This window comes from Stegostoma tigrinum, chromosome 12 (genome assembly GCF_030684315.1).
Source record: "Stegostoma tigrinum isolate sSteTig4 chromosome 12, sSteTig4.hap1, whole genome shotgun sequence".
NCBI classification, from domain to species: domain Eukaryota; kingdom Metazoa; phylum Chordata; class Chondrichthyes; order Orectolobiformes; family Stegostomatidae; genus Stegostoma; species Stegostoma tigrinum.
Window position 1 is genome coordinate 33537251 of NC_081365.1, and position 22497 is coordinate 33559747.

A 22497-nucleotide genomic window follows, 5' to 3' on the forward strand; every position below is an offset into this window, starting at 1 on the left:
CAAATTTAAAATTCCCATTCCTGTTCTCAGTTTGATGTAAAATGTCTCTGCTGTCCTCTGATATGAGATATGTTGTCTCGTGCAGTCAGTCTGTATCCTTTAAACAGCATCAACAAGACAAAATACCTGATTACCATCACATTGTTCATGGAGTCCAGCTGACAGCGCATTGCCATTTTTCCCACATTACAGCTGTGATTATGCTTCAAAAGTACTTTGTTGGCTGGGAGACTCTTTATAGCATCCTGGTGTTGTGAATAATCACAATATAAATGCCAATTCTCTTTCTTTCAAACACCAAACTACCCACTTGTCTGACTCTGACCTTTTGTGTATCTCTCCTTTCTTCAGCCTACTGTTGGAAGCTGTGTGCTACATGGTTGTGGGTTCAGGTCTCATCTCAGAAAATTTAAGAGTAAAAACAAGTTTAACATTTTAAGCACCATGCTGACGGAGTGCTTTGTGGTTGGTGGTGCTGATTTTCAGATGGAACATTAAGCTTTTTGTGTTTGCACTCTGTTTGTCAAACATCTTAGGGTTCTGTACTGAAGTTGTGGTGTTCTGACTCATATCCTTATTGGTATTTATCACTCAATCAGTATCACTAGAAACGAATTACTTTCTTGTTGCTTTTTGTGGGTCCTTGCTGTTTGAAGATTGTTACAATGCTAGTGATGTGGTAACCAAAGACTACAATTTGAATATACACAATTGGAAGTAAAATGTTTTGAGATATCTGAAATCCTAAAAGCATGTTCTTGTTTTCTTTCAAATGTATAAATGCCTTGAGAATTTCTGAGATTCTAGGAGATCACACCTGATATAAAATGTTAACTGGAGATCCTACCAAATTATTCAAAGTAATCAAAATGTTTCAATCCGTGTTTTTCTCCTAGCCTTTCAGATATTTGGACTTATTTTAGATCAAATTTGTCCTCTTTTCACCTATCCATGAAATGTCCAAGGGCTGGGGTACCTGAGCAAAGACTTTAAAAGGGAGTTGCCAGGCTAATGGTTAGCCATCATAACAGCACCAGACCCCAGGTAGCCCTTGAATAACATCTGAGATTAGTTTATGTAACTAAACAAATGCACTGTTCAGTTAAAATAGAATTACGTCAAGGTGCAGTGAATCAAAGCAAAACACATTTATGACACTGTCAATGTAATTATCTCATTATTATATAATTGGAGAATTACAATCTATGGCATCATTCAAAGGTTGATTTTCCATTATTCATGGCATGCTATTTATTTATTTATTGTCTCATATCTAAAAAGATACAGTGAAAAGTGTTTTGTCACCACAATCCAGTCCCATTTTGAGTTACAAAAATAAAAAGAAATTACACGAATAGAGTTCATCTTCTGCACAAGGAGTCTTCAAACACAGCTCCAGGGCTTCTGCAATGTCTCTGAGGTGTCCTGGACCACAAGGGGTACCTGCACTTCAGGCCTACTGCAGCCAGGAGTCCCCATTGAGGGTACAACAGCCAATGAGTTCACGCTGTGGGCCTCCTGGGGCCAAGAGTCCTCACTCCAGGCACTAACACAGCTGACGACCTGCCGAGCATGGCTAGAGCTTCCCCACAATGTCAGAAAATGAAAGAAAGGAAAAGATGAGAATGGAGAGAAAGACAATGCAACCACCCTGGAGCAGATGGTCTCCGGAGCTTGATGTGTGTCTGTTACAAAACCCACTTGGTGTTGTTTTATCAAATCAAAAGCACAATATTTCAGGCAGTAAATCTCCTCTGGGAATAATACACAACTGTGACTTGTGACTGTTTTGTTTCATCAAATCATCCTGGCATGAAACAGCATCATTCAAGATCAGTGGCAAAAAGTAATGCAGCTAACTGGAAAAATATTGGCTCATTTGCAAGCTATATCCTAATCCCTGGTCATTCCCCTTTGATTCTAAAGTCCTTTGAGAGGTAAATGAAAATCTATACTATTACTTGTGTAAACTGCCATACAAATAAGTGAAATATTCTGATTTATCATTCTGTCTACTTCCTGTGACCTGATATTTCATTAACCATGTTCAGGGTTTTAGTTCAATCCTAGTTCAGTTAATACCATGATAATAAAATGTGAGGCTGGATGAACACAGCAGGCCAAGCAGCATCTCAGGAGCACAAAAGCTGACGTTTCGGGCCTAGACCCTTCATCAGAGAGGGGGATCGGGGGAGGGAACTGGAATAAATAGGGAGAGAGGGGGAGGCGGACCGAAGATGGAGAGTAAAGAAGATAGGTGGAGAGTGTGTAGGTGGGGAGGTAGGGAGGGGATAGGTCAGTCCAGGGAAGACGGACAGGTCAAGGAGGTGGGATGAGGTTAGTAGGTAGCTGGGGGTGCGGCTTGGGGTGGGAGGAATCTCCAGCATCTGCAGTTCCCATTATCTCAGTTAATACCATTCTTGTTTCTGGTTTCAATGCTGCTTGAGCTTTCAGTGCATATTTCCAAGACTGCAATAGGGAGTGAGTGTTGCATTACTCAAATTGTCATCTTTGGTTAAGATTTAAAATGTAGCTCTATTTATCTAGCTCCAGTAGAAGGTAAGATTGCAATATGGTCAGAGATAATGGGAACTGCAGATGCTGGAGAATCCGAGATAACAAAGTGTGGAGCTGGATGAACACAGCAGGCCAAGCAGCATCAGAGGAGCACAAAAGCTGACGTTTCGGGCCTAGAGCCTTCATCAGAAAAGGGGGATGGGGAGAGGGTTCTGAAATAAATAGGGAGACAGGGGGAGGCAGATCGAAGGTGGATAAAGGAGAAGATAGGTGCACAGGAGACAGACAAGTTAAAGGGGCAGGCATGGAGCCTGTAGAGGTGAGTATACATGGGGAGGACGGATAGGTCAAGGAGGTGGGATGAGGTTAGAAGGTGGGAAATGGAGGTGCAGATTGAGGTGGAAGGAGGGGATAGGTAAGAGGAAGAACAGGTTAGGGAGGCAGGGACAAGCTGGGCTGGTTTTGGGATGCAGTGGGGACAGGGGAGATTTTGAAGCTTGTGAAATCCACATTGATACCATTGGGCTGCAGGGTTCCCAAGCGGAATATGAGTTGCTGTTCCTGCAACCTTCAGGTGGCATCATTGTGTCACTGCAGGAGGCCCAGGATGGACATGGTCGTCTAAGGAATGCGAGGGGGAGTTGAAATGGTTCGCGACTGGGAGGTGCAGTTATTTATTGCGAACTGAGTGTAGGTGTTCTGCAAAGTCTCAAGCCTCTGCTTGGTTTCCCCGATGTAGAGGTAGCCACAGCAGGTACAGCGGATGCAGTATACCACATTGGCAGATGTGCAGGTGAACATCTGCTTGATGTGGTAAGTCTTCTAGTTTGCAATATGGTGTTTAGCAACATTCTTCTCTCAGCCAGAACCTGTAAGACTACATTAAGCTATTAATTGCTTTTTAAGGTCTTGTGCACAAATCAACTCATTTAATTATCTAACAATAACTGTATTACTAAGCAATTCATTGTACATGAAGAGTTTTGGCAAGATTTAGAAGAAATGTGTCAAGACATTGTATTAATGTAAATTTCACTTGCTTTTGATCTGTTACTGTTACATATAACATATGAAAGGAATTACTTCTGCTTAACAATTCTTCTGAATACGAAACTGTTGCTTTGGCATGTGTAATCACACAAAACAGAACTGAACTTTCCTTTAAGGCTTGAAAAATTCTTAACTTGTGTTTAGTTACATTATTTTCATTTAACTTTCATGGGCAATCTAATAATGGATAATTCCTTCCTTCCAAAAAATTGTAAATTTGAAATGTCTACAATGTCCTCTGTGTTTTTAAAACAAAATTAACCTTACTTTTGCAGCAGACCCCATTTATAATTTTGCTATTGAAACAAACAGGAAATCTTCCCCTTCCAACTTAATCAGCCACATGAGACCCAAACTGTATATACACAAATGTAAATGGGTGGAATGGGCAGCATGGTGGCATAATGGTTGGCACTCTGTCACAGCACGAGAGATCCAGGTTCAATTCCACCCTCGGGCGGGTGCTCCACATTCGCCCTGTCTCTGCCAGTGTTCGGGTTCCTCCTGTGCTCCAAAGATGAGCAGTTTAACTGGATTGGCCATGCTAAGTTGGCTCGTAGTGTCAGAGTCATGGAGGCTATGGGGGGTTGGCCATGGTAAATGGAGAGCTATGAGTATAGGTTTGGGGGGTGCTGGGGCTGAGACTGGGTTGGATGCTTTTTGGAGGGTTTGTGCAGACCTGATGGGCCAAATGACCGCTCTCTGCAAGATTAGGGATTCTATGATAATTTGCAGTTAATGGTCCATTAGTAGTTTGGCGTTGAGCCCACTGGAGGAATTCTAATCAGCAGGGCCTCTGCTGCTTTCTCTCGCTTCAATGGCAACAGCAATACAGAAATGCTGGTTCCCTTCTTGAAGCCAGCTTCACAAACTTTAGCTCAAAGCTTCTCCAAAACCAGATACAATGACTGGACATTGTTTCCAGATGGTTAAATAGCATCCCCCCTCCAGGTCCTGTCTTCTCAAACTCTCAATTGGCGAATGTTCCAGAAGAGGACAAATGCTACAAAAGCACAATGAAGCTCTTCTACAAACACAGCAAGTTTGGCATTAATGACTGCAAGGAGCTTGCTACCATTCAAAATGGCTCATTTTAAGCTACATCATGCTTTGAGTTCAAGCACTGCATGATGAGGCAGAGAGACAGCAAAGGAGGAAAGAAAAAAGTGCAGTTTCTGAAATCTGGATCTTACTACCTCATGGGATGCCCTGCCCCATGCGCCTAGAGAACTGCGTGTCAAGGTTCAGCCTGCTCAGTCAGACAAAGGCCCCTGGCAGAAACTGGTGATTCTGTGGACGTCACACCCAAATTGAGGGACAGCTGATGAGTTACTTGGACTGGCACATTCTTTCGTGAAAATGAATCAGATAAATGGGGACAGCTTTGACTGGATCAACAGTTCTCCAGGGATTTGGGTCTGTCCAAGGTCACCTATTGTTCACAGTATTTCCAAGTTTCACAGGTATTATAAATAGATAAACAGCATTTAGGGACAGGTAATAAACGCTGGTCAGCTGGTAATGTCCATGTCCCACAAGTGAATAAAAAATTCTAATTTATGCAGGGAGATTCAATTAAGATCAGTACAAAGTACACACTTTGAGTCTGTGCTCACATAGGAGGACATAGATAACATATCAAAAATGTTAGGGAACATGGGGTTTAGTGAGAGAGAGGAACTGAAAGAAATCAATATTAGTTGGAAATAGTAAAAGGAAAATTGATGGGATTGAAGGCAGATAAATCCACACGGCCTGATAATCTACATTCTACAGCACTTAAGGAAGTGGCCCTAAAAATATGCATTGGTTGTCATCTTAGATTTTGGAGCAGTTCCTACAGATTGGAAGGTGGCCAATGTATCCCCATTATTTTAAAAGGGAGATCAGGAGAAAATGGGGAATTATAGACCAGTCAGCTTAACGTCAGGAGTACGGAAGATGCTAGAGTCATTGTAACACTGGAGCATTTGGAAAACAGTGGTACAATCAGACACAATTAGCAGCGATTTATGCAAGGGAAGTTATGCTTGACAAATCTACTGGAATTCAAGGGTGTGATTTATAGAATTGATGAGGGGAGCCAATGGATGTGGTTTATCTGGACATTCAAAAGGCTTTTGAAGAAGCCCTGCTTCAGAGTTTAATGTGTAAAATTAAATGCATGTGGATTGAGGCAGTGTATTGACATTAACAGAACTAATGCTGAACAGGAAACAAAGTATGAATAAATGGGTCTTTTGCTGAATGGCCAGCACTGACCAGTGGGATACAACAGGAATCAGTGTTGGATTCCAGCTACCTACAATAAACAACTAAATGTAGTCTTCAAATTTGCAGTTGACACAAATTTGAGTGGGAGAATGAGCTGTAAGGAGGATGCAGAAATGCTTCACTGTGATTTAGGTAAGTGAGGGGGAAAATGTACTGCAGATGAAGTACAATGTGGGTAAATGTAAGGTTATCCACTTTGTTGGCAAAAACACGAAGGCAGATTATTATCTGTGACTATAAATTGAATGGGAGGAATGAATAATGAGACCTGGGTGTCCTTGTACATCACTGAAGATAAATGTGCAGGAGCTGCAGGCGGTAAGAGGTGGCAAATGATACATTGGCCTTCATAGCGAGAGGTTTTGAGTAAAGGCCACACCTGGAATACTGTGTGCAGTTTGGTCTCCTTATCTGAGGAAGGATATTCTTGCCATAAAGGGAGTGCAGCGAACATTTATCAGACTGCTTCCAGGAATAGCAGGGCTGACGTATGAGGAGAGGTTGAGTCAGTTAGAATTGTATTCACTAGAGTTTAGAAGAAATAAGCGAGGATGGGTGGGGGGGGGGGTGAGTCTTATAGAAACCTATAAAATCCTAAGAGGGCTAGACATGGTAGATCCAGAAATTATGTTCCTGATGATGGGGAAGTCCAGAACCAGGGTCACAGTCAAAGACTGGAGGGTGGCTAATGTTGTTTCACTGTTTAAGAAAGGTAGTAAGGACAAGCCAGGAGACTACAGGCCACTGAACCTGACATCAATGGTAGGCAAGTAATTGGAAAGGATACTGAGGGACAGGATCAGCCAACATTTGGATAGTCAAGATTTGATTAGGGATACTCAGCATGGATTTATGTGCGGGAAATCATGTCAGACAAACCTTTTTAGTCTTTTCTAAAGGGGTAACTAAGAGGATAGATGAGGGTAGGGCAGTGGATCTTGTCTATATGGATTTCAGTAAGGTCTTTGACAAAGTTCTGCACAGCAGGTTAGTCATGAAGGTTAGGCTGCATGGGATCCCGGGGGATCTAGCTGACTGGATTCAAAATTGGCTCAATGGTGGGAAGCAGAGGGTAATAGTTGAAAGTTTTTTCTCGGACTGGAGGCCTGAGCCTAATGGTGTGCCACAGGGATCAGTGCTGGGACGTTTGTTATTTATAAATGATCTGGATGTGAATGTACAAGGCATAATAAATAAATTTGTGGATAATACAAAATTAGGAGGTATTGTTGATAACCTTCCGCACAATCAAGAATTACAGAGGGATCAGATGGGGAAGTGGGCTGAGGATTGGCAAATGCAATTCAGTACAGATAAATGTGAGGTATTACACTTTGGAAAGTAAAACCAAGGTAGGACTTACACAGTAAATGATAAGGTCCTGAAGAACATTGTGGAACAGAGGAACTTAGGAGTACAAGTACATAGTTCATTGAAAGTGGCATCACAGGTGGACAGGGTGGGGAAGACGACATTGAGCATGTTGGCCTTCATCAGCCGAGGCATTGAGTATAGGAATTGTGACATTATGTTAAAGCTGAAAACATCATTGGTGAGGCTGCACTTGGAGTATTGTGTACAGTTCTGGTCACCCTGTTATAGGAAAGACATAGTTAAACTGGAAACTGTGAAAAGAAGATTTACGAGGCTTTTGTCAGGACAAGTAGGCCTGAGTTATAGGGCAAGGTTGGCCAGGATAGGACTTTATTCCTGGAAACGTAGGAGAATAAGGGGTGACCTTATGGAAGTGTATAAAATCATGAGGGGCATCATAAAATGAATGCGTATAGTCTTTGTCCCAGGGATGGGGAATTTAAAACTAAAGGCCATAGGTTTAGGTGAGAGGAGAAAGACTTAAGAACTGAGGTGTAACTTCTTCATGCAGAGTGGCGTGTATATGGAATGGGCTGTCAGAGAAAGTGGTCGAGGCAGGTACAATGGCAACATTTAAAAAATAAACATTTGGATAGGTACGTGGATGGGAGGGTTTACAGGGATATGGTACAAATGTGTGCAATTGGAACTAGCTGAGTGGGCATCACGGTCAGCATGGACCAATTTGGGCCAAAGTGTCTGTTTCCATGCTGTATTACTCTATGGCTCTAAAGATACAGGGCTGATCATTTAAGACAGAGATGAAGAGAAATTTCTTCACACAGAGAGTGGTGAGGTGTGGAATTCCCTATCACAGAAAGTAATTGAGGCCAAAACATTGTATGATTTCAACTTGGATATAGCACTTGGGGTAAAGGGATCAAAGGATATGGGTGAAAAGCAGGAACAGATTGTTGAGTTAGATGATCAATCATGATGGTGGAGCAGCGTCGAACTGCCACATGGCCTACTGTGGCTCCTATTGTCGATATTTCTATGTTTAAAAAAGCATGTTATGACAGGAGGTATGATGAGCTATTTCACAAATGGGCCAGTGGAATGTGGGAACGATGTGAAAGCTCTATTCATTGAATGTCAGAGATTTTTTTTTCAGGATAAGTCAGTGACTCAAAGAAGTAAAAAGTAGAAAGATGGTCAGAAACAACTTAAATCTTTTAGGAACTCTGACTAAGGTCACACTACAAAGAAACATCAACCTAAGCCTAGACTTAGTTTTGCATGATAGCTAATTATGTAATATTTGTTGTTTCAGTTCAAGTGAAAATCTTCAATTCATCCAGTCCATTGACCCACAGAATTTATTCATTTTTCTGTTAAACATTAAAGATTGTCTTCAAATATCGACAAGTTGTTCAATTCCTAGTGGAAACTCGTTAACTTTCTTGTTCCAACACTCTCACTGGCAATCTGTTTCAAATGTTTACAATCCTTTAAGTAAATAGAAGTCCTCGTGCATTTCCCAATTTTCTTTGTTGTCCTTAATTTATAAATAGGGCTTTCCGGGCTTTTACTTCATACATGATAGAAAAGTGTACTTAGATGCCAGATTTTTAAACCATACTTAACTTTAAACTTGATCATATATCCCCAGTTCACCAATTCCTTTGGTCAATTGGCATGCAGAGAACTTTCAAATAATTGCATAAATTGGATGGAATGCAGTCATTCAGTTCATCAAACCTGTTGTGCTATTCATGCCTGATCAGCTGTGGTCTCAACTCCATTTTCCTGTCCCAGTCTGTCTTGTCAATCAGAAATATGTATAACCTGACCTCGTTCATTAACTGTAACACTAATTCAATGATCTAGCTTCCACTGTCTCTGGGAAGGATATTCCAAAGATGCGAGAAGAAATTCCTCTTCATCTCAGACTTAAATGTGAGACCCTTATTTTTAAATTTCATCCCCTAGTTCTAGATTCCCCCACAAGGGACAGTATGCTCTGTCACGCCCCTCAGAATCTTATGTTCCAATATGTTCACTTCATTCTTCTAAACTCCAATGAATACAAGCCCTTCATCGCTAGAGGGATGGAGTTTAAAAACATGGTGCAGCTGTTGCAGGGTGCTGGTGAGGCCACACCTGGAGTACTGTTGACTGTTTTGGTCTCTTGCGAAAAGATGTACTGGCACTCAAGAGGGTGCAGAGGAGGTTCACTAGATTGATTCCAGAGTTCAGAGGGCTGCTTACAAGAAAAGATTGAGTAAACTTGGGCTATACTTATAAGAATTTAAAGAATTGGGGGTGGGGGTGGGGTCTTATAGAGACATATAAAATTACAGAGGGAATAGACAAGATAGAAGCAGGGAGGTTGTTTCCACTGGCGGATGAAATTAGAATTAGGGGGCACAGTCTCAAAATAAGGGGGACCAGATTTGGGACTAAGTTGAAGGGAACTTCTTTACCCAAAGGATTGTGAATCTGTGGAATTCCCTGCCCAGTGAAGCAGCTATCTCGTTGAAGGTTTTTAAGGCAGAGATAGATAGATTTTTGTACAGTAAAGGAATTAAGCATTATTGTAAGTAGGCAGGAAGTGAAGCTGAGTCCATAAATAGATCAGCAATTGATTGGTGGAGCAGGCTCGACAGGCCAGTTGGCCTACTCCTGTTCTTATTTCTTATATTCTTGATCGCATGTTCAAGGAATTCTAATAAGTTTGTCAAACAGAATTTTCCTTTCACTAAGTCATGTAGACTATCTGGGAATATGATTTTCAGAATTTCCTTCTACTACCTCCATAATAATTAATTTCGAGCATCTTCCCAATGATAGATGTTAGACCAACTGGCCTATAGATTTCTGTGTTCTGTTTACCTCCTTTCTGAAACAATGGTGTTACATTTACAGCTTTCTGAGCCATTGGGATCTTTTCAGAATCTAGGGAATGTCTTATAATGAAGGAAATGGTCAAGGATAGTGAATTATATCTGTTAGATAATTCACTGTCATATCATTCTTCTCAGTTCAAGGATTTACAATATAGCTCTTCTCCCTACCCCACTTCAACAACTGAATATGTTTTTAAAATAGGGTGGGTAAAAATGCTGTTAATTTTTATGTAGTTTCATCAAGGCCAAACCAAGGTTAAAAATGACCTCAGAATGTGTATCTTATTCTATATCCCAATATCCTGTTCACTTTTAAAAACTGTTTGAGAACATCATGCTAGATGACAAAGTGCGGGGCTGGATGAACACAGCAGGAAGGCTGACGTTTCGGGCCTAGACCCTTCTTCAGAAAAGGGGAGGGAATGGGGTTCTGAAATAAATAGGGAGAGGGGGGGAGGCGGATAGAAGATGGATAGAGGAGAAGATAGGTGGAGAGGAGAGTATAGGTGGGGAGGTAGGGAGGGGATAGGTCAGTCTGGGGAGGACGGACAGGTCAAGGGGGCGGGATGAGGTTGGTAGGTAGGAAGTGGAGGTGCAGCTTGGAGGTGGGAGGAGGGGATATGTGAGAGGAAGAACAGGTTAGGGAGGCGGGGACAAGCTGGGCTGTTTTTGGGATGCAGTGAGGGGGAGGGGAAATTTTGAAGCTTGTGAATTCCACATTGATACCATTGGGCTGCAGGGTTCCCAAGCAGAATATGAGTTGCTGTTCCTGCAACCTTCAGGTGGCATCGTTGTGGCACTGCAGGAGAGCCAGGATGGACATGTCGTCTAAGGAATGTGAGGGGGAGTTGAAATGGTTTGCGACTGGGAGGTGCAGTTGTTTGTTGCGAACTGAGCGGAGGTGTTCTGCAAAGCGGTCCCCAAGCCTCCGCTTGGTTTCCCCAATGTAGAGGAAGCCACACCGGGTACAGTGGATGCAGTATACCACATCGGCAGATGTGCAGGTGAACCTCTGCTTAATGTGGAATGTCATCTTGGGGCCTGGGATAGGGGTAAGGGAGGAGGTGTGGGGACAAGTGTAGCATTTCCTGCGGTTGCAGGGGAAGGTGCCGGGTGTGGTGGGGTTGGAGGGTAGTGTGGAGTGGACAAGGGAGAGAGTGGTCTCTCCGGAAGGCAGACAAGGGTGGGGATGGAAAAATGTCTTTAGTGGTGGGATCGGATTGTAGATGCTGGAAGATGATGTGTTGGGTCTGGAGGTTGGTGGGGTAGTTATGTGAAGACGAGGGGGATTCTATTTTGGCGGATGTTGCGGGGACGGGGTGTGATGACCCTGCAGCCCAATGGTATCAATGTGGATTTCACAAGCTTCAAAATCTCCACTCCTCCCACTGCATCCCAAAACCAGCTGAGCTTGTCCCCGCCTCCCTAACCGGTTCTTCCTCTCACCTATCCCTCCTCCCACCTCAAGCCGCACCTCCATTCCCTACCTACTAACCTCATCCCACCTCCTTGACCTGTCCGTCCTCCCCGGGCTGACCTATCCCCTCCCTACCTCCTCACCTATACTCATCTCTACAGGCTCCATCCCCACCCCTTTTACTCGTCTGTCTCCTCTCCACCTGTCTTCTCCTCTATCCATCTTCGATCTGCCTCCCCATCTCTCCCTATTTACTTCAGAACCCTCTCCCCATCCCCCTTTTCTGATGAAGGGCCTAGGCCTGAAACATCAGCTTTTGTGCTCCTAAGATGTTGCTTGGTCTGCTGTGTTCATCCAGCTCCACACTTTGTTATCTCGGATTCTCCAGCATCTGCAGTTCCCATTATCTTGAGAACATTATGCTGATGGTTTTAAAAGTGGCTGTACAGCCTAAAATACCAAGAGCTCCCTTTTGCTCCAACACATGACGTTACTTTACTTTATTACATCCAATACATCAGCAGATAACAGGGAAGGTAAATGGAATGTTGATTTCAAAGGAAATGGAGTACAAAAATAGGCTCATCTTGCTACAATGTACAAGGCACCAACCAGACTGCACCCCATCCCCCTCTCTGATGAAGGGTCTAGGCCCGAAACGTCAGCTTTTGTGCTCCTGAGATGCTGCTTGGCCTGCTGTGTTCATCCAGCTTCACACTTTGTTATATTGGATTCTCCAGCATCTGCATTCGCATTATCACCAAGAACACTGAACAGTTTTTAATCGAGAGAAGAAGTCCAGATAAGATTCACTAGGTTGATTCTGGGCATGGAGGGATTTTCTAATGAGGCCACGTTAAGTGGGTTCTTGTACTCCTTAGAGTTTAGAAGAATGAGAGAATCTTATTGAAGCATAAGATTCTAGAGCGGCTTGACAGGGTTTTTACCCCTTCTGGAAAGGTCTAGGACTGTCTTCTGATCAAGGTAGGTCAACCTGTGGAATTCTTTATTACAGAGAGCTGTAATGGCTTGGTTATTAAGAATATTCAAGACTGAAATGGATTTTTAACCAGTAAGCAGTAAAAGGTTACAGAAAAGGCAAAAAAAATGGAGTTGTTCAGATTTACCATGATCTCACTGAATGGTGGACAAGATTCAATGGGCCAAATGGCCTACCTCTATTCCAATGAGTTATGGTTTTACTAAATCCATGCTAATTTACCACATAACCCACACCAACCTTTTCATTGCTAATCCTCACACCTTTGTGTCAAATTGCAGCTGCTATTTCTCTATTGACTTATTGTCAAGATCTGTTTGACACATAAATCTTGGTGCAGTCATAAAAAAAAACAAAGATAACAATTTCCATAAAAAGGTCAGGCCCTGTGATGACCTATAGAAGCATCATAGTGAATGTAAATTAGGGGAGAAGTTGAGAGACAAAATGGACTTCAGAAGAATACCAGTACCTGGCATAATCTCTACATCAAAACTGGGCAAGAGATCTGCAACCACTTCACTCCTACCTAGGAAATCAGAAAGAGAGAGAAAGAGAGAGACAGAGAGAAAGAGAGAGGGAAAAAAAAGAGAAAGAAATTAGATTACTAAGCATGAATAGAGTACAGTTCAATCTGTACTTGTGACTGTTCTTGAATCTACTGATGCTGGACGTTAAAACTACATTCAGGAAAACAATTGCCTCCTCTAGATTCTGCAGTTTAGAATAGTAACTATGCATATGGATTTGATTGAACACATCATACGTAAAGAACAGAAGAAAATAAATTATGCAAAGGGGATTTGTAAAAAGTCTGGATAACTGATTTAATATCAACAATTTGACATCCCCATTTGCTGTGGAGTACAAGAGACCAATATACATTCCAACATGTACAGGCATTTCCTATAACAGTTTCTGAACTTACCATTCTGTGGGTGTGCATAATTTATTTTTGCTTATCAAGATCAGGAATTACTGTACAAAGAATATTAAATAGTTTAAAAATATTTTCCCCTTGTTTAAAGTAAAGGAAGGATCATGAGTTTATGCATCCATCTTAGAATGTCTAGGGTTAGGTAGAATGTAAACTTTACACTTTCAATGTCTTCCAGCATTGGCTTATATGTCATACAATGTCATGCCTTGAGGAAGATTCTGTTACTTTTTATGATCATTATTCAGTCGTAGTCACATTTATAACTTATCATTTCAGTGTTTCCAGCAGTTATGGTAGAGGTACTAGTGAAAGGACTTACAAGATAATAAGGGCAGGTTTGTAGAATTGATTAATCATTATCTTATTTTACATTATTCTCTTTTTGACTGATGCAAGCCTAGATAATTACGAGGCTTAATTCTGAAAACACCAGTTACTTTTTTTTAAAAAAAGATCTCCTCTGTTATACCACAGCCAGAAAATAAACAGCATTCTGGTACCATTAAAGATGAAGTCATTTTGAATTTCTTCATTTCAAGACAGTTGGATCTCATGTTCTACAATTTATTACTTTTGCCTATTACTGATATTTTAAATTGGTGCAAACTCAACACATTGTACTGAAATTATCAAAATAGAGATTACACTCCTGTTTCTTCAAAATTTCACATGTCAGATTGATGGCTTATTTCTAATAACAATGTAAATTTGGGACTGAGCATTGTTTAAAAATCTAACCTGTAAAATCCTGAGCACACATTTGGCTAATAGCTGTTTTAAATTCCGTATAATTAATTGGTAGGAGGTTGGGGGTGCATTGGGGAAGCCTTTATGGTAAAGTAAAATTACATGGAACGAAAACCAGGTCAGATCATAAACAGCAATGCTAGGAACTGTTGTGAATTGCACAATCACTTATTGCCAAAAAAAAACACCAGATGGCACTGTTACATTTAAAAAATTCAGCTAACATCAAAACTGTATCAGAACTGGAAATAAGGGTTAATCAACAGTTGAGGTTTTGTTTGGAATTACATTGATAAATTTTGTGTTTATTTTCAAGAATGTGTCATCTTTGCTAAAGTCATGCATTTTGCCACTTCCTCAATATTTTCTTAAAATAGTAGATTCATTTCACTAGTTCTGTTTTGCAATTCCCTTCAATCTAAACCAGGGCTACATGAAGATGCAAATAATAATGAATGTGTCACTAATAGATGAAAGAGTGTGATGGCTTCAACACGTGCCTGTCCTTTCTTTTTGCTTGTATACACTGTCCAAAATAGCCAATAGAAAAGGACTGAAAGAGGTGTTAACTGCAAAACAAGTCAATATTGGAGACCCAAACTAAATACTGTAGCATTTTACAACTAAATTCACAATATCATTAATAATACAGAACCTATAGCAGCAAACCTTCAATAAATTCACAGACTGAACCACAAACATTCCAATGGCATAATATTTAATACAAATGTAGAACTTGCAGCACAGAAACAGGCCATTTGGCCCTCCTGACCAAAAAGAAGATTACACTTTACATGAGCTTCATCCCAACCTGCTTTAAATTCAGTAGTGAGACATACAAGGAAACTTCAAGCTGATTATTCAGAGAGATCTTGAAATAGGCCTTGAGCTTGGGTGGAGACAACACAGTATAGGCCTGGAGGAACACAGTAGGCCAGGCAGCAAGAGAGGAGCAGGAAAGTTGACGTTTTGGGTCGGGACCCTTCTTCGGAAATAGGGAGGGTGAATGGAGCTCAGATATAAATAGAGAGGAGGGGTAGGGCTGGGGACGGTAGGTAAGATGGTGATGCAGATAAGGAGTGGTGGGATTGGTCAGTGGGATGGGAGGGATGGATAGGTGGGAGAGAAGATGGGCAGGTTTATAAGGTCAAGGAGGTGGGGATCAGAGGGAGGCTTGAACATGGTATGAGGCTGGGATGGGGAGATTTTAAAACTAGTGAATTTCATGTTTAGGCCAGCTGCATACTGTGTTGTCTCTGACTTGAGCATTTGCAGTTGTTGCTATCTCTGTGTGAGCTTAGGTACTGTTGTAGTCTATTACCATACGCAAATGAATGATCCTTACAGAATAGGAAAGTTCGACACTTCGGGTTGAGACCCTTCTTCAGAAATGGGGGAGGGGAATGGGATTCTGAATACCCTTCCCCTCCCCCATTTCTGAAGGGTCTCGACCCGAAACGTCGAACTTTCCTGCTCCTCTGATGCTGCTTGGCCTGCTGTGTTCATCCAGCTTCACACCTTGTTATCTCAGATTCTCCAGCATTGGCAGTTCCTACTATCTCTGATCCTCACAAGAATGTCTGGCATTACATTAAAGGGCTCCTTTAAATATAACTGTCGACAGATGATCAAAGAGAGTGATTCAGATTTACCAGATTAAGGTTAATGATTAGTCCTCAGTTGTTTTCTGTGAATTTATTATTTTGTTATATATTATTTTAAAATTTAAAAAAATAACTATTTTATATTCTATAGGACTCTAAGTTATTGCAAATATAAAATATATATTTTCTACCTTTTTAAAAAAAGTCTCAATCAGTAATTGTCATATTTTCTGATGGCTTAGCTCATTCCATAGTCATTTTGCACTGAGTCAGATAGCTTTTGGTTCAATCTTCACTCCAAGACTCGGGAAAATAAACTGAACTGATGCACGTTTGTTGTGTTAGTAACAAGGTGCTGCTTTTTGGATGAAATATTAAACTGCTCTACTGTGTCAAGATGCTAGGTATCATACAGCATTATTTGCCAAAGAGTGGGAAGGAACTGCAATATCTGCAGCATCAACCACTGATGACAATGTTAGATTGATGAGTCATTAATTTCATTGCTGCTTGAGTGCTCAATATACTGACCGTGCATGTCTGTGTCAGGACAACTGCCATACTTCAGTGTAATTTATTGTAAATGAGATGTTTTGAGTTATTTTAGAGAAAAATTCCAGAAGCATTTCAGAAGTAAGAAAATATGATATGCAATTCACTAATGAAAACTAATAGCTGTTTGGTAGAATTGCAACTTATCCAATCTTCACCAAAGATTGTTTGTCATTACAGAACAGAAAGTTCGGGAGCTCTTAGAGAGCATAAAGGTGGATAAATCTCCAGGATGTGATCTAATATGTCCCAGAATGTTGTGGGAATTAAGGGAGAAAATTATGAGACCCCTTGCAGAAATATTTCCATCATCTATAACTGTGGGTGAGGTGCCTGATGACTGGAGGCTGGCTGATGTTGTACCTTTGTTTAAGAAAAGTTGTAGGGAGAATCTGGGGAACTATGGATCGGAGAGTCTGACTTCGGTTGTGGGTAAATTGTTGGAGGTGATTCTAAAAAGATAGGATGTACGGACATTTAGAGAGGCAAAAATTGACTATAGGGATAAGTCAGCATGGTTTAGTGCGAGGAAAATAGTGTCTCAAACTTGATTGAGTTTTTTGAGAAGTTACCAAAAAGGTTGATAGTAGCAGAGCAGTAATTGTTCATTTGGATTTTAGTAAAGCCTTTGACAAGGTTCTGCATGGTTGGGATTCAAAGTGACATTGCCAATTGGCTTAACGGCAGGAGACAGAGTAATGGTGGAGAGTTGCTTTTTGGACTGGAGGCCTGTAACCAGTGGTGTTCCACAAGGACAAGTTCTGCATCCTCTTTTGTTTGTCATTTATATAAATGATTTGGATGAGAATATTGAAGGCGTGTTTGATAGGTTTGTGGACGACACCAAAATAGGTAGTGTAGTAGACAGTGAAGAAGATTTACTCAGATTACGAAGGGATCTTGATCAAATAAGTAAATGCACTGAAAAATGGTAGATGGAGTTCAATCTGGATAAAATATGAGGTATTGCATTTCAGTACAACAAACAAAGGTTGGGCTTATACACCTAATGGTAGGGCCTTGGGTAGTGTTATAGAACAGAGGGACCTAAGGTGTGCAGGTCCATAATTCCCTAAAGTTTGTGACACATATAGACAAATAGGTTAAAAAAGCATTTGGCACGTTTGTCTTCATTGCTCATAATGAAAGGCTGGATAGGCTGGGACATTTTCCCCTGGAGCGTAGGAGTTTGAGAGACGATAGAAGTTTATAAAATAATGAGAAGTACAAAGAGAGTTGATGGTAGTTGTCTTTTTCCTAAGATGGGGAACGTCAAGGCTGGGGGCATATTTTTAAGATGACAGGAGAAAGATTTTAAAAAGGCATAAGAAGCAATTTTTTTTCACATTGAGGGTGGTTCGCATGTGGGATGAACTTCCTGATGAAGATGGATGCAGGTATAATTACAACATTTAAAAGGCATTTGGATGGATAAATGAATAGGAAAGGTTTGGAGTGATATGGGCCAGGAGCAGGCCAGTGGGACTGGTTTGGTATGGGATTATGTTCAGCATGGACCGATTGGACTGAAGGGTCTGTTTCTGTGCTGTACGACTCTATGGAGGAAATGAAACTCAGGGTTTTGATTTTCTTAAGAAAGTTTAATGTCCAGTTAATAATTGTAATTTAAAGGGCAGAAAGCTCTATAGTGTGCACCTAAGTGATCCACAGATAGAAGGAGCTGAGGAATTCAGACTATAACACAATAAGCTATATGAACAGGAGCAGACTGTTTAGTCCCGAGACTGGTGTCCTATTCAATAGGATCAGGGCTGATTCGACACTCATCATATCCATTTTCCTGCCTTTTCCCCATAACCTATGATTTCCCATATGGATTAAAATCTACTTATCTCAGCCTTAAATATACACAAGGACTCTGTCCCACAGTTCTCATACTTAAACACGGGTGAGGTCCCAGAAGACTGGAGAATTGCTAATGTTGTCCCCTAGTTTAAGAAGGGTATCAGGGAGAATCCAGGTAATTATCGACCAGTGAGCCTGACGTCAGTGATAGGGAAGCTGCTGGAAAAGATACTAAGGGATAGGATCTATTCCCATTTGGAAGAAAATGGGCTTAACAGTGATAGACAACATGGTTTTGCACAGGGAAGGTCATGTCTTGATAGAATTCTACCAACTTAATAGAATTCTTTGAGGACATGACAAAGTTGATTGATGAGGGAAAGGCTGTAGATGTCATATACATGGACTTCAGTAAGGCGTTTGATAAGGTTTCCCATGGCAGGCTGATGGAGAAAGTGAAGTCGCATGGAGTCCAGGGTGTGCTAGCTGGATGGTTAAAAAACTGGCTGGGCAACAGGAGGGAGACAGTAGTAGTGGAAGGGGGTTTCTCCAATTGGAGACCTGTGACCAGTGGTGTTCAACAGGAATCTGTGCTGGGACCACTGTTGTTTGTGATATATGTAAATGATTTGGAGGTAGGTGTAGGTGGTCTGATTAGCAAGTTTGCAGATGACATGAAGATTGGTGAAGTAGCAGATAGTGAAGGGGATTGTCAGAGATTACTGCAGAATACAGATAGATTGGAGAGTTGGGCAGATAGAGTTCAATCAGGGCAAATGTGAGGTGATGTATTTTGGAAGATGTAATTCAAGAGCAAACTATACAGTAAATGGAAAAGTCCCGGGGAAAATTGAACACAGAGATCTGGGTGTTCAGGTCCATTGTACCCTGAAGGTGGCAACGCAGGTTGATACAGTGGTCAAGAAGGCATACGGCATGCTTTCCTTCAGCGAACGGGGTATTGAGTACAAGAGTTGGCAGGTCATGTTACAGTTGTATAAGAATTTGGTTCGGCCACATTTGGAGTACTGCATACAGTTCTGGTCGCCACATTACCAAAAGCATGAGGGTGCAGAGGAGGTTCACCAGGATGTTGCCTGGTATGAAGGGTGCTAGCTATGAAGAAAGGTTGAAAACATTAGGGTTATTTTCATTAGAAAGACGGAGATTGAGGGGGGACCTGATTGAGGTCTACAAAATCATGAGGGATATTGACAAGGTGGATAGCAAGAAGCTTTTTCCCCAGAGTGGGGGACTCAATTACTCGGGGTCATGAGTCCAAAGCGACAGGAGGAAAGTTTATGGGAGATATGCGTGGAAAGTCCTTTGCGCAGAGGGTGGTGAGTGCCTGGAACGTGTTGCCAGCGGAGGTGGTAGACGCAGACACGATAGTGTCTTTTAAGATGTATTTGGACAGGTACATGGATGGGCAAGGAGCAAAGGGATACAGACCCTTAGAAAATAGGTGACAGGTTTAGACAGAAGATCTCGATCGGCGTAGGCTTGGAGGGCCGAACGGACTGTTCCTTTGCTGTAATTTTCTTTGTTTATATCAGTCATAAATTGGCACCCCTTTATTCTGAGGTTATGCCGTCTGGCCCTAGACTCTCCCAGGAGGGAAATATACTCTTAGCATTCACCCCCTTCAATTCCCTTAAGAATCATGTATGCTTCAGTAAAATCACCTCTCATTCTTTAAACTCCAATAAGTAGAATCCCAACCTGTTTAACCTTCACAAGCTTCAAAATCTCCCCTTCCCCCACTGCATCACAAAACCAGCCCAGATCGTCCCCTCCCCCTACTGCATCCCAAAACCAGCCCAGCCTGTCTCTGCCTCCCTAATCTGTTCTTCCTCCCACCTCAAGCCGCACCTCCATTTCCTACCTACCACCTCATCCTGCCTCCTTGACCTGTCCGTCTTCCCTGGACTGACCTATCCCCTCCCTACCTCCTCACCTATACTGTCCTCTCTACCTATCTTCTTTTCTCTCCATCTTCGGTCCGCCTCCCCCTCTCTCCCTATTGATGCCACTTCTCCCTCCCCATCCCCCTCTCTGATGCAAGGTCTAGGCCCGAAACGTCAGCTTTTGTGCTCCCGAGATGCTGCTTGGCCTGCTGTGTTCATCCATCTCCACACTTTGTTATCTGTTTAACCTTTGCTTATTTCAATCCCTTCATGCTGGCGATCATCCAAGTCAACATTCTCTGAACTATCTCCAATGAAATAATATCTTTCATAAAATAAGAGGATCAAAACTGCTCACAGTACTCCAGATAAGGTCTCACCAGCACCTTGCACAGTTTCCTGCAAGACTTCCCTAGTCTTCAACTCTAACCTTAACCTCCTTGAAATAAACATTCCATTAGCCTTTGTGATTACCTGCTGCACCTGTGTACTAACTTTGCATTTCGTGCAAGTACCCCCAAGACCTTTCATAGTGCAGTTTTCCTCCATTTATTCTTTTCTCAATTCAGGGTGCTATGAAAATACTGATGGGATCTGTGTATCAGAATAGCTGGATTCTTCTTAGAGAATAAACAGTGTCTCAAGGATGCCAAGGTCTGTGAAAATAATATGAATGAATTAGCAGGTAACATAATGAAAGTGCCCATAGAAAATATGTGAAAAGGAACCCTAAAGCTAAAGATACACACCATAAGAAAAATAAATTTGCTGCTGATGCTGATTTGCCTTTTTAGGAGTTTGACTATTGAGCACATACACTGATACATTGGACGTTCATCTTGGAGACAAAAAATGTCATTGCCCAAGTCCTCATATCTGCAAACCAAAATTTCTTAAAATCTTATTTGTTTTTTTGAGGATATTGAGGGTTGGTAGGGAGAAGAGCTTACTTTGACTTTGGGCATTAGTGTAAATCGGTGATGTTGAGTCAAACATTAGTTTCTATATTTTTCCTGAGTTTGAATTGTGTTGTGGCAATGTGTAAGGGCAGAGCATCAATATTGCCTGTTTAACAGCATTATCAAAAGTTAAAATTACTCTGTCCTCTGTGGCAAATAGTTAAGAAAAGTCTTTTTACTACCAACTTCAGCTTGCATGTTCATCAATCCTAAGAGCCAGTGAGCTGTGTTGGAAAGTTGCAGTGAGATGGTTAGAATAAAAAGTTATCAAGAGGAGGTTAAGAAAGAGATAAAGATAGATTAAGTGAGTGGACAGAAGTTGACAGATGCAAATATAGTGGAGGAAAATGTGAACTTGTCCATTTGGAAGGATGAATAGAAAGCAGTATACTATTTAAATGGACAAAGATTGTAGAACTCTATGGAACAGTGGGTTTTGGGTGTCCGCGTCCATGAATCACAAAGATAGTATGCAGGTACAGTGTCAAATTAGGAAAGCAAATTAAATATTGGTGTTTATTGCAAGGGAAGTGGAAATTTTAAAAAATGTACAGTTTTCTTGCAGCTGCATAGAACCTTGGTAAGGTCACATCTAGACTACTTACTGTTCTAGGTCCCTTTTTTGAGAAAGGATATAATTGTGTTACAGACTTATCTTAACAGATTCCCGGATGACAGGTTTACGTTGTGTTTACACCAGATTAGAATTTAGAAGAATGATGGATGAGGTTATTGAAACCGACAAGATCCTGAGGGGACTGAACAGGGCATGATCTTGAGGATGTTTCCTCTTGTGGGAAATTCAAGAACTGGGCTTTACAGGTTAAGAATATGTCTTTTTAAGATAGAGATGAGGAGAATATTTTTCTTTTATTAATCTGTGTATTTTTTCCCTCCTTAAGAATAGTGAAAACTAAGTAATTACATTTCTTCAAGGCATAGATTTTTGAGGTGCAAGGGAGGGGAGGATTGTCAATACAGACAGGAAAGTGAAGCTGAGACCACAGCTAGATCAGCCACAATCTTATTGAATGGAGAGTAGGCTTGAAGGGCTGAACAACACTCTAATACTCCAAAGTGCAATGATCTTAAGTAACCTTATTTGTCTGCTAGTGTTGTGATATGGGAAAGAACCAGCAGCATTTCTCACAGCACAGAATAGTTCAAGGTGTCTGTGTGAGAGATTGATAAATGGGGAAACAAACAAGGAAAGGGATAGACCAACGGCCTGCTATAGTTCTTCAGTTCACTCAGCATGTTTGTTCAGACGTTTCAAGTTCCCACTTGGTGTGTTTTCAATAGGAGATGCAAGTTAAATATATGTCAGTGGCTTATTCCACCACCTTGCCACGCCTGCCAACCCTCTACACATTATCAGAGGCTGGTAGAATACCCAGTAGCTTCACAACCTTAGGCCTAATGAGGCTTATAAGTGGACATGGTCCTCAGTCTGCCTCCACTACTGCAATATGCCGCAAAGATAATACTGAGAAACTCACCA

At 41.4% G+C, this 22497-nt stretch overlaps 1 protein-coding gene across 4 annotated transcripts in view; it reads right to left on the minus strand.

Moving 5' to 3' along the window:
• Positions 1–22497, minus strand: part of LOC125457110 (immunoglobulin-like domain-containing receptor 2) — a 143119-nt gene that overhangs the window by 44003 nt on the left and 76619 nt on the right. For 3 of the 4 annotated variants that reach the window (XM_059650273.1, XM_059650275.1, XM_059650274.1), the window contains exon 5: positions 12954–13010. The exons of the other annotated variant lie outside the window; for it this stretch is intronic. In XM_059650273.1, the coding sequence (XP_059506256.1) occupies positions 12954–13010 (57 nt within the window). The remainder of the gene's footprint in view (positions 1–12953; positions 13011–22497) is intronic. 4 annotated transcript variants of the gene reach the window in all.